Source organism: Colossoma macropomum, unplaced genomic scaffold, assembly GCF_904425465.1.
Source record: "Colossoma macropomum unplaced genomic scaffold, Colossoma_macropomum, whole genome shotgun sequence".
Taxonomy (NCBI): Eukaryota; Metazoa; Chordata; class Actinopteri; order Characiformes; family Serrasalmidae; genus Colossoma; species Colossoma macropomum.
The window spans coordinates 57000223-57013438 of record NW_023494792.1 but is presented as its reverse complement, the minus strand read 5'-3'; the positions used below and the strand labels follow the sequence as shown (position 1 = coordinate 57013438).

Sequence of the window (13216 nt, the reverse complement as noted above, 5' to 3'; positions counted from 1 at the left end):
AACAGTCTAACATGATTTATAAAGCACTTCTGCAGGTCAGCAAGACAAATAATTGAAAGACTAGAAACTCTGGAAATAAAGATGCAAAACCCCTCAGAGTCAAGTCGAACAACATTCTATAGGAAGTGCCGAGAGGGGTGGAGAGGAAAAAGAGAGAAAATGGAGGGAAAGGTGGGAAGAGCTAAAGATGTAAGAACAGCAGTTTGACATTAATTCTGCCTGGTGCTGAAGGCAGACACACTCCACCTCACGCATTCCTCTGAAGTTCGTTCGGAGTCCTTTCTGAAGGGTAAAATGGCTGCTGTGATTCGTAGCACATTCATAACACGCTTCGTTCTCAGTCCCGTCTGACCACGTCTTCAAAAGATCTCCAGCTACACCTGCTCGTCCTGCCTCCACATGCGTTGCGCCCCCTGGTGGCCTTGGAGGTCGAATGGCAGGACGGGTTGTGGTGTGCATTGAGCGGCGTGCGGCATTGAGTCTCTCAGTGGTTATTATGGCGATTTGGTGGGCGGGTGAGTCCTCTGCCTGTCCTAACGGCAGGGCGGGGGGCGGGCTGAGGGGCGGGTCTTAAAGGGCAGTGGCCTCCCAGCTCTCTCCCCGCAGGACCTGGCGTCACTTGGTCCCAGTTAACACAGTGCTCACCGAAGCAACTGAAGAGGGGTGTGGCCTGCAGGGCTCTGCCCCTGGAGCCTGGGAAGAAGCTGCGGATGCCAGAGAACAGGAAGTGTGGGGAGGAGCTGTGCCTGGAAAAGAGCAGAAAGCATCTAAATGTCTTTCCAAACATTCATAACTCTAACTAAGTTTACATTTCCCTTCTAAAAGGCTAATAATCTCTTGTTCATTGCTTGAGTTTTTATTACCAGACCATAAACAGACATGAAAAATCATAAGCAGTGAAAAAGGTCCGACAAGTTCAGAGACCAGGTAGGTTTGGCGGCACTGTTCCTAGGAGAAGATTGCTGTGATTTTAACATGAAACTTCTACTAAAATTCCATGCAAATACAAGTCATGCCCAAAGGCATGTATGAAATCTGGCAGACATCTTTTGAGACCTCACCTCTATTATTCTTAAAAACTCATTCTAAAAACTTTACCCATTATCTGTGTTCTACTGACTCCATCATGCATGTTGTGCTTGGACCCCTATGGTCACCGCTTGTGATGTAATTTGTAGACCAGGGGTGTCCAACCTTATCCACAAAGGGTCAGTATGGCTGCAGGTCTTTGCTCAAAATGACCTGGAGTGCACCTGATTCCACTTGCTTTATCTGGTTTCAGTTTTCACACTGCTGATCATGTGAGCTGCTGCTTTGCTGTAATGAAAACCTGCAGCCACACCGGCCCTTTGTGGGTAAGATTGGGACACCCCTTGTAGACGGTCGTTTAGCTCTCACAGGAGTCACAGTTCACAGAAATTAACATGTTCTGCTTCAATTTCAGATGCAAACTAAATGTAAGCGGACTGTCAACGTTACTAATGATGATAATTTGCACATATCGCTCAATTCAAAAGCTACTGAAGAAAGAAATCTGAATATGCAAAAATAAAACCAACTTTCCTGCTCACGAAATGTGGCTCTCTTTTCAGTACCATTATCTTGGCTCTGATTGGCTGATAAAAAGGAAATACTATATTTGGCTGAATAATGAGTGTGAAATGCCGCTGCCGAGTTCTTTCTCAGAATCCCCATTTCCCAAAACTCATTCAATCTACACAATTCATGTGAACGGTATATTCAGCGTTTGAAACAGCAAATTTCGCCAAGTTTGCATGCATGACAGAGCAATAAGCACCCATGGTTTAAATCCAACTATATAAATAATATTATAATAACCCAACTATATAATGAAAAAGGGGTTCTTTAGAGTGATGCCAGAGCAGAATCTGTTTTTGGTTCACTAAAGCAGAGGTTCCCCACCACCCAACCACCAGGCTGCAGACCATTACTGAGCCATGGATTATTTAATACCGGGCCACAACAATGCTGGGGGGAGTTGAGTAATGCACTGCTGAAATCCACTATTTTTTAATATTGTTAATGCAATTAATATCAAATCTATATTTTTTATCATATCGGCCTACATTACATCTTTGTATGGCCTTGTGCATGTGTGTAGGTTGCTGTTGCCTGCTAGCAGCTGATGGCTAAGTAAAGAAGTCAAAAATGAAGAAACAACACTAACAAACTTTTTATTTGGGCTGCAAACCTAGGAAAAAAATACTGATGACAAGAATGAAAGCGAAGAAGAAAAAAAGCATCATTCTGCTGAAAAACATGAAGACAGCTACATTAAATATATGGTTTCACATAGTTTTGGTTTCACACCAAAACTACTGCGTGTGGTACACAAATGAGAAGCTAGTGAATGAAGCTGTGAAGCTGTTTAGTTTCTTCATCATTTGTAGACAAAACATTTCTCAACAGCAGCAAAACACAGGCTAACCACATAAGTCCCGCCAAAACCGCTGTGGACTGCGGTTTGGTCCATGCTGTTACTAAGGTTGGGAACCCTTGCCCTTTAGAACCTTTCAATGGTTAAATTTTAAACTTCTTTTGTGAAGAACCTTTTTAAAGTTTACAGAACCTTCCACATAAAATAAAGGTTTTACAAACAAATTTTTTAGGAACCCAATTTTTTTTAATTAATTTTTTAAAACGTAAAAACATTCAAATTCACACCAAAAGTTTCCCATAAACCTCTCACTTACAGTCTTTTCGTGGTATAGGGGGCGACTCTGTAGACATGTTGTTAATGTGATACTGGTTCTGGCTCTGAACAGGTTTCTGGTTTTGGTTGACGGTTGAAGCTGGGGTTGGGGTTTGGGTTTGGTTTGGTGATGGACTTGCTGTCAGCTTTGCTGCCTGCCCTCGGTTCTGGGCGGCACTGCCCGTGTGACCAGCGTCCATGCTGCTGCCCATACTGCTGCCCAACTGAAGCCGTCTCATGTGCCTCACCACTGCCGTGGCATTGAAGGCTTGCTGTTGTGCGCAGGGAGAAGAGAGTGTGAGAAAGATGTAGCATGTATTTAAACCCCTGACTAATTCCATGATGTCTGTTCACAGACCAAACTCACCCTCCACTTGCTTTTCGCAAAGTTTTTACGCATTTGACGACTGACGGACTCGTGGATGTTCTTGCAGAGAGCAGTGTCTCCAGCAATCCTGAAAAACACATTTACACAGTGTAAAAAAAACTCAAAATGTGAAGAGTAAGTCCAGTCTAATTAGCATCAGTAGGAGTTTCACTTTGTACATCCTCGCTATTTTTGCTGCAGGCATAAAATTCACCAAGTAAAACCAGGGAGTTCAGGAAAGTACATAACTTATTCAGGGAGCAATCAGTGGACAGACAATACCAGCTTAGAAAAAAAAACCCTCTTGTTAAATATTCACAGTACCAGAGAGTGACCACTACTTATTATGTCTTCCTGCACCACATCTTCATCCACTGCATTCTCTTCGTCTGTCCATTTATTCCTGTCTAAACATCTCTAAGACTCCCCTAAAGGCTCCTTAAGTGGGTCTCTAAAGGCCATGCTAATCGACAATTACATTCTGGAATATCTAATGGAAAATTAGCCTCACTGTGATTAGACAGGTTAGTATTAAGGAGATTTCCTTGTGCCCTGGAGTGAAAGATCAAAAGGAGGATGTAGTAATGGAAAGGGCTGCTTATAGCTTAAATTACTTAGATTACTTAGCATGTATCTGCTAAGCAAACACAACACAGTTCCACTGTGACAGACGCCATGCTATCAAGTAAAAAAGCAGTTGAAAGTGTTGATTGTGTAGCTGCAACGTGTCAGATTTCTTATGCCCTGTGTCATGACTGACATATCAGCTTGGCTAACGGTGATTCAAAGGTGAATTAAGATAAGCGCCAGAGTGGGCTTGATTTCAGACCTTGAGTTACACGATGCAGACCAGGCCACCCCAAGCTCCACACATACAGTGGCCAGAATCACACAGTCATGCTAAATTTGATACACTAATGTTTCGAGGGTGAAGTTAGCTTCTTATTTTCTGTTCCACCTTAAATAGTGCAGCAGATGCACACTAGCACCTATACATGCTTCTGATCATTTAAGGTGGAACGGGAAATGAAGCTAATTTATCTAATCTCTGTCCACTGTCTTAAAACTTAATTAATCACTACAGAAATACATTTGGATGTAACATTTACAGTTTGATCATTCTTCTGTTTATACGCCTGAATTTATACATTAGCTCACAGTAATCAGGGCGGAATGCTACCGGCCCACTGGGAATTCTCCCGACTCTCCTGTTTACCCACCCCAGCACTGGTTAGGATAACATAAGCTGATGAGTTAGGCTGAGAACTGGAAGAGTCATGGCCTTTGAGAATAACCCAGAAGACAAACATGTAAGTATTATTTTTCTATTATTTTGTATTATTTGCCAACGCATCTTAATATAATGTCCAAGATAAATAACATTACAGAACAATGTTAAGATAAATTTAGCTCCAGTGGTAACTTTACCGTGAGCTCATCTGACTCCAGTTGCTACCCCGTCACGTTTTTTTTAACGCAAATTTTAGTGCCCAATTTCTAGTTATTTGCTAAGTTTAAAAGGTGCCATAACTTTGGCACAGGCCACATTTTATGCCTTATTGTTGTTTTTCCAATATGCTTTAAAACGTGCAGGAGTGTATTCTCTGTAGAGGATGTTTTAACTTATTTTTCACAAAACTAGTTATTTGACCAGGGGTGCCCAAACTGTAGATCTGAAAATCTTTGATTTTTAAGTGCTTTAACTGAAGGATTTGTTTGGTTTGATTGTAATTAAGCTGTAAATTCGCCTTCATTCAGATTTTGTCAATTTTCAAGCGTTTCTCCACTGAAAATCTTATAAATACAGCTTCATTCTGAACAATAAAATGTTTACTAAGATGTTTAAGATGTACTTCTGTGCTACTGAACCTTTTAGTCTATCAGTTATCACGGTGCTACAGATGCTAGTGGCCTATGCTGAAAGTTTGACGGACATAGCAACAGTAACTAGGCACGATCGTGGCTTCACACCCAGGGCAGGGGTCACAGAATCAGACTCACCATGGGTGGCGGAGGGCCTGCTCACAGGTAAAGCGTTTAGCAGGGTCCTTCTCCATCAGACTGCTGATGAAGTCCTTGGCTGGAGAAAACAAACACAAACACCTCAAACCTAAGAGTGCGACACTTTATTTCACAGCTCAGCCACTTCAAACAGCCATCAAAGAGCGGTTCATTAGCTCTTTAGTAAATTAAACCAAGCAGAGGCACTTGTTTATGAATATTTTTAGATTGATTAACATTTTTGCACCAAAAGGTTCTGGTGTGCAGTCATGAAAGACTCTAATTTAGATTTAATATTGCTTTTGCCTGCTTAGTTTAAAATTATTTTTGTGTTAGCTATTAAACTAGCAGTTCTAGTCTATATTTACACCAGAAACCCCTGCATTACTGAAACAGACTGACGTGCACCCATTTCTGGAAAACCTGAAAGTGCTGAAACTTAAAACAGGTGTCAGATGTGAAACGCCAGAGCCTGGAGTGTTTGTCGAATGCCAGAGTGAGTGGTCAGAAACAATTTACTGTAAAACCTTGCTTACATTTTTCCACTCTTACTGGCAGACCACAAGGTTACTCATGGATAACTGTGAGTGCATGTTTGTCCATGTGTGTGCGGCAGGTTTAACAGCTATTTATGGATGAATTCCATACCATTATGACCCAGATCACCTCTGTAGATTCCAGCGGTGTGAATTTATATAGGCTGGGACAAGCTATGGCAAGCCAGAGAGCAACACAAGTACTGGCACAATCATTCACTCACTAAGTAACAAAACAAATACCATCCACACAAATTACCTGAGTCAGAGATATCATCCCAGTAAGGTGCATCAAACTCATAGTCAGCTTTTAAGATCTGCTCAAAGAGTTTGGAGTCATTTTCATCGTAGAATGGAGGGTAACCACACAACCTAAAAGAGAAGAAATCAGGAGACCAGTCATCTTTAATACAGCAGGTGGCAAAGGCTGAAAATGAAAGATAAAAACAGAGAGGTTATTATGACAAATCACATCACACTACTTCGCAATATCGCCCCCTTGGAATCATAAGGTTCTGATATTTCTGACATTTTTGTTATTCACACATTATTCTGTGACAACTTCTTAACATTATGCGAGATGTTTTTCTGAGTTGTATGCATTTTTGGACTCTTTATCTAGAAAATAAAAAGATTCCATTACCAAAGTCAAACTCTAACTTAGTTCTATGAGGTTCTATCTGTGAGCCAATCAGCACTTCGAATACACACAAAAGGACCAGTCAGGTTCTTCTTCTTTGTCATGTCACCGTTCTGCTCAGTGACTGCAGGAAAAGTTTATAAAACAATACGAAACATGAAACATGTTGCTGAAACTCTTCCTGTCTTCTTGCAGTTCTTTAAAAAGTCTTACTGTCTTATGTTTTATAAATATACAGCTTTAAGGTAATTAAATAGTAATAACATTTGAATTGATGGGGTCTTAATTACAACAAACAATAATTTTATTCATTCATCCCTCTTTTCTTTTTCTTCTTTCTTGCAATATAAGATGTTTTTGTATGTTAGAGTCACATGTCTGATCTAAAACAAAACCTCACACTAGCTGGTTGCTGTCTTACCTAAAGGAAAACTGAAGTAATGGTCTCTTCCAAAATATTTAGCACTGACCTTTATACTTAATCTGCAAGGGTTTTTAAATAAGAAAAAGATGATAAAACAAGAAATGTCATAATAAATAAATAAATAATAAAATAAATGCCAAAAATGTCATATAAAGCATTACATTTAGCTTTCTGATACATGTAGACTCTCTGTTACAACACTAATTTTATGTTCAAGTCAAGGCCAAGATTATTTATGTAGTGCTTTTTACAACAGGTGTTGTCACAAAGCAGCTTTACAGAAAAATCCAGGTCCGAGCCCCCATGAGCGTCGCCAATGGCGACAGTCTCAAGCAAAAACTCCCTAAGAGCAAAAGGAGGAGGAAACCCTAAGAAGAACCAAGACTCAAAAGGGGAACCCATCCTGTTTTAAAACAAATTACGAGTAAATTGTTTGTGTTTCTTGAAAATCAAAGCTTCTTTTCATGTTTCACCAGATAGAACCTTATAATTCCAGGCAGAAAGTGAGCTCTGATGATTAGAAGGTTCTATCTGCATTAGATCTGTTCCAAAAGAACTCATTTACAAATCTGATAGGATTCTGATATCATACATTTAGAAAATACTCAGGGTGTCAGTCATTCTCATGTATGGAAGAGATGCGTTCCACATAGCAGTTTAACTAATTGGAATGCAAAATCTTCGAAGCTCAGTATCTCAAAACTGCTCAGAACTCAGAGAGAACCTTATAACTCCAAGGGGACGATGTGGTTTTGTGACCATGTCGTGGATATGGTCTTACTTAAAGAACTCCATGCATGTTTCACTCCAAAGACAGCATAATTAGTCCTGTTTATACTGACTTACCGCAGCGCAGTGTATAAAACATTACATAAAAATCCGTGTATTCATAGTTTTTATTTACATTTTTAAACGTGGCACTGCTGGTTCTTTTTTACCTGTTCCTCATCAAAAAACTCAAATAACTCAGAAACCTCAAACCTCCACAACACTAACTACTATGATCCAAAACATGATAATGTCCTGAAGTTTTGTGATGTTACACTTTTGCCATATTGCCCATCACTAATGAAGCAGTGTCACTGACATGACGTGCCTTTTTTCCTTTTCCTTTCAAATAACTTAATAAATACATATCACAGTTAAATGCCTCTTTTATGTGAATACATTTTCAGCGCTTTAAAATAAAATTCATTTATGCCTCCCAAAGTCTAAAACTGTCAGGTGGTGCGACCGTCCAACCATATAGGTAGATTACTACTTAGAAAAGTCAATTTAGTCATACAATATTCTAAACAAAGCAGTTTGAAATTGTGTTTGAAACATTTAAAACCATAACATTTTGCAAAATAGGGCAGCTTTTAACATGTTCAACTAATTGCAAAACGTTTGCTCCTAAATTCTGATTTACTCAAATGTCACACGGCACAAGACATCATGAACAGACATTATGCGACCTCAGTAAAACCATGAACATGTGTTATTATTACAATAATGTTTGTCATTTTAATGTTTATCATTTTATTTATCTGAAAAAAAGGCATAACCTTCAGTGCAAGGGAAAAAAATGATATGAGTGTCCAAGTACAAAGACAAGTTTAAATTAAGATCAATTAAGTCCCACAACAGGGAAATTTCACCTCCGCATTTAACCCATACGTGCAGTGAAACACCACATACACACTAGTGAACACACACACTAGGGGGCAGTGAGCACACTTGCCCGGAGCGGTGGGCAGCCCTATCCACAGCACTCGGGGAGCAGTTGGGGGTTAGGTGCCTTGCTCAAGGGCACCTCAGTCACGTACTGTCGGCTCAGGGGATCGAACTGGCAACCTTCCAGTCACAAGGCTGGTTCCCTAACCTCCAGCCCCCAAGACTGCCCCCTTAAATGCATTTTCAGTAACTGTAATCAACTAAAAAAAATAGTTTTTTTAATATACGTGTGGTTGCACCATCTGACATTTTCTGGGTGGCAAAATTGATGATCTTGCTTAATAATTATATTATAAATATATCAGCACAGTAAGTAGATTCTTGCAGATGCAAAAATGCACATCATATCCTTTATACATTTTTAAATGTATGTAATTTTTTTCTATATGGATGCTGGAGCAAAATCTCATGATTCTTGACACAAGGTTGTTTTCATACTCCAGTCAAGTTCTCTCCCACAGTGGCAGTAATGAGTTATCATATGGAATGTACAAGCAAAGAAGAAAAATGCTGTACATCTTCAAACCATACAGTGGTTTCAGATTATCTCTGGATGTTTCTGCAAACATTGTTTTTGCCTAAGCCATCATTTCAAATCTGTAGTTTGGAAGGGAAGCAGAAACTGATGCTGCTCAGTGTTATTGTTACTACTGCATCTCATGGTAATTTTACAGTCAATACACTTTGCATCACACTGTAAATATAAGATCCAAAATAAACAGTCATTTAAGTAGCTGAGGCGCCCATAGCCTGCTGGGAAAGAAGACAGCTGATTAAGCTGATTAAGCCTGAGCAAAGAGCTTGAATAGATTTCAAAAATACATTTTGTGGAATACTTTTTTCCCCCTCTGCTAATCATCAAAGTCGTTAAAATGCCTTTCCCCATGGGTATGCATGCTGACGGTGGCGCAGGGGAGGAGAAGGCTGGCAATTTTCTGCCTGATTTCGGCCCGATTAGCTTTGTGTTTTCCTTTCTTGATGTCAGGTTAGCTACACGGTCGCTAAGAGAATTAGTGCTGGTTGTGCCCGAATGCCAATGCAATCTTTACACCTGAGAGGAGGCCAATCAGCCGTGAGATCGGGCTTCGAGGGCAAGCCGAACTGGCTGGGGCTCGATTCAGAGACGCTGGTTAAAGGGAGGAACGCTGGCACCATACAGCTCAACACATCTCTACCTCAGTGTACTGATAAACACCACGTAGACAAAAACACACTGAGCTGATTTATGCTACTGCTGGAAGTTTCTAATCTCTTGTCATATTAATGGTAGATTTAAATATTGTAAACTAGACACCAAGTTTTATTCAATATCATACTTTATTCAACGTGCTATTAAATAATAAATAATAAACTGAAACGATCTATTTCTGATCTTTTTTTAACAACTTATCTGCTTCAAGATTGCTCACCAATTCTAAAATATGATGCATTCTGGGTGTAAAGTTTATTATAACGTCATTCTCAATAATATACAGCAGTAACACGTGACTGTTGGCTACTGTTCACAAGGCTACATGACACTTACATAAATGTTTATAAACGCTTATTCCACTGAGCATCAATCACTATAAAGGTTACATTTGACAATTTTGATCAAAGTTAGCTAAAGTAGCCATCATGACAGATGATGCCTTTTGGAATAAGCATTTATAAACATTTATGTAGGGTTATGTCAGCTGTCATGACACAACTAGGCAGATCTCATGTAACCTTATGAACAGTATGAACTGTTCATCATTTTGGACACATATAAAATGACTTTTTTGCAGCATAATTTGTACAGCTTGAAAACGTGTGAAGCTGCACAGTGCTAAGTATTTTTATGTCTGTTTTTTAATTAAATAATGTAATAAATACATGACATATAATCACATTATTCTAATTCTCAAATTCCTCTTTTATGTAAGCATATTTCAGTGCATCAATATTAAATACATTTTAGGCTTTCAAGCCTCTTAAAGCTTAAAAATGTCCCACCCTTCAACCATAATATGTAGATTAACTTTTAAAAAGAATAATTCTGTTTTATAATCCTCTAGGGTCAAGCTCTAGTCTGTGAACTCTGGTTTCTTTATCTGTCATGCGACAAAATCAACAACAAAGGATTTTGTATTCTGACATGCTTTTAAGAAAGAGTGGGCAGGGTACAGTGTCATAAAGAACATCCCAAGCGACATGGTGCAATGCCACGGTCAGTACCCCTTTCACAAATACTGAAAATCGTCAATTTTGAGTCATGGCCAGGCTGCTTCAGTTTACCAGGTCTGGTGGTAAACCAGAAAACCATTAACATGTGCTATTATTAAAACAAAATAAACATTATTATAATGTTTATTACTTCATTTTTTTTGGAAAATGTCATTTCCTTCAGTTCAAAGACAAAGGTTTATATGAGTGTACAAGTACAAAGGCTAGTTTACACGCATTATCAGTAGGCATGAATAACAATAATAAAACCCAGACGCTGTCCTATAACTGGACCTGGACCTATAACCGATAAACTATGGAGAATGATTTCATTTCAACGGGGTGGTCCTATTTTAATCAGCATAACTTTTCTAGCCTTTACGGTAGCTTTAGCGGCCCGGGAGACTCACATACCAATCGCATACGCTGTGAATATCACATGTGACGCTACTCAGCTAATCAGATCTGTGCATTACGATGAGCACTGCGATGCACATAAAGGGGAGGGACGAGGCGAGACACAGCAGTCGGAGAAGAAAGTGAGTCAGAGGGAAGTTATTTCACATGCCGTGCTCTAAAAAGAGAAAACTGACAACAAATATTGTTGAAATATGACTGAATTTTACTTAATTTGATTTGATATTCAGTTGTCGACTACATAAGGTGTTGATATACTTACTAGGCTACTTCAGTAAACAGTATATGGCACTGAATCATGATGCAAGTTAGACATTATGATGTTCCGGACCTTTGCTTGAGGAAATTTTCTCTAACTGGACCTCATTGAATTTTAATTAAAGACCTCTGCACTTGAATCATTTTATACAGGTATCTGCAACAACATTGGTTTTATATTATTGGAAATCTCTATTCTAAACTTTTGAACAGTTAACAGTGCACAGTGAACAGAGAATAGTGGTTTACTGTTGAACAGTGAACAGACATTTCAAGCAATGGCACACTCCTGCTCCAGCACACACCATCTTCAAAGGTAAAAAGTCTAAACAGGAGGTTAGGAAAAGAATTACTTGAGTCCATAAAGCTGTGAGTCAGAACAGGGGGAGGGGAGTGAGGCCGCCTCTGAAACTCTTGACCTACTGATTCACCAGTTTGTTGAGAAAATGTTCAAGTAGCTACACAAACACTCTGCAGCACAGATAAATGAGACCCATGCAGACAGTTTTATGTAAGCTGTCTGGGAGGAGAAAGAAAGAACAGTGTAGCAGTGATGAAAGGGAGAACAGTGTAGAGTGTATTTATACACATGCACTCATATTACTACCTTAACAAGGTTTTTTCACTGTTCTGAGTGATGCTGTAGCCAAATACTAACCTAAACCTTGGGCAATATTGCGGTTCACCCAACATACCGATTTAAATCCTTCCTCTGGTATAAGTGTTGTCATAACCTTTATACCGGTATGCCACAAACACGCACAGATAATGCCAGAGAACTTCCAGAGAGGAGAATTACCACTCTGTAATGTCTTCCGGGTTTCTCAAACACTAGAGGGCGCTCCCGAGCAAGTCCAAAATGAAGGGATTAATATGGAGCATTTCAGCAGTTTATAAATTCTTAAACATTTTTAATGAAAAAGAATGCAGTCATTTCCTGAACACTGAATAGCATAAAACATTTTAACACTGCCGTTACATTTCTGAGAGCTTTTTAAACTTATGGGAGTTTAAAATGGCGCCTCATGACGTCAGTGAGCACGAACAGCCAATGAGCTGCTATGCTCGCCAACCAATCAGCACTCACTAGCAGTAATGCCAGCGTTCTGCTGCCCAAAACCCGTTTGCTGTAAAAAAGGAAACATACAGGTCAGTTTTCTTTGTTTTTTTAGTGAAATACATCCTTCTGCTTTCTAAAATTAAAGTTCTGTATAAGTGATCAGAAACTATTTTAACTTTTCGTTTTTAGCCGTTGAGCTCCATTTACTTCCATTCATTGAGGTCTCGCCTGCGGGTGCGGGGAGAAATAGGAAGTGGCCAGGCTCCTCATAAACTGGCTCTGATAACACAACATACAAGCAGTGAAAATCATGTTAACAGTAGCACGAACAGCTGAGTCTTCGATGTTTGAGTCATGTTTCAAATTAAATTGAAAACACAGTAGACCCCTCAATCACCTCCTCCTATCTAGCCTGTTACATCTGAAGTAGTCCACCTTGTTTTCGAGGCAGGAGACATAAAGGAATGACTGGCCTTTTGGGGTTAGCATTAGCCTAATGGACACCAGACTGACTATCACACTTTCTCTCATACCGCTCGATAAACCACTTGATCAATCAGCTGCTTCAGGCCACAGTCTTGGGCTCTTGTGCACAAATAAGTCGTGGACCATCTAGTATTGACAGCTGTCTAACTGTAAAATTCCTGCAGTGTCCGATGGTCAGAAGTGTGAGTGTATGGGACACATGTATGAGAAAAAAGACCTGAGAAATTCAATGAGGTTTCTTGTTCAAAATTCCACCTTTAATGGTGCAGCAGTCACATTCTGGTGCCTGTACAGGTGCCAGAATGTAAATGCTGATCTATTTCAGGTGGAATGGATTATTTGAACAAAAACCAGACCAATCAAAGCCAACTTCAGCCTTGAGGAAATTCAGCTGTGAAACAACATTTAGCA

General features: G+C 39.6%; 1 protein-coding gene across 1 annotated transcript in view; it reads right to left on the bottom strand.

Moving 5' to 3' along the window:
• Nucleotides 1-553: 553 nt before the first annotated feature.
• camk1da (calcium/calmodulin-dependent protein kinase 1Da) overlaps nt 554-13216 on the bottom strand; it is a 123866-nt gene continuing 111203 nt past the window's right edge. Inside the window, exons 7-11 of the mRNA XM_036577648.1 lie at nt 5877-5989; nt 5082-5160; nt 3081-3168; nt 2715-2985; nt 554-746 (exon numbers count right to left, since the gene is read on the bottom strand). Coding sequence (XP_036433541.1) covers nt 616-746; nt 2715-2985; nt 3081-3168; nt 5082-5160; nt 5877-5989 — 682 coding nt within the window. The 3' untranslated portion in view covers nt 554-615. The remainder of the gene's footprint in view (nt 747-2714; nt 2986-3080; nt 3169-5081; nt 5161-5876; nt 5990-13216) is intronic.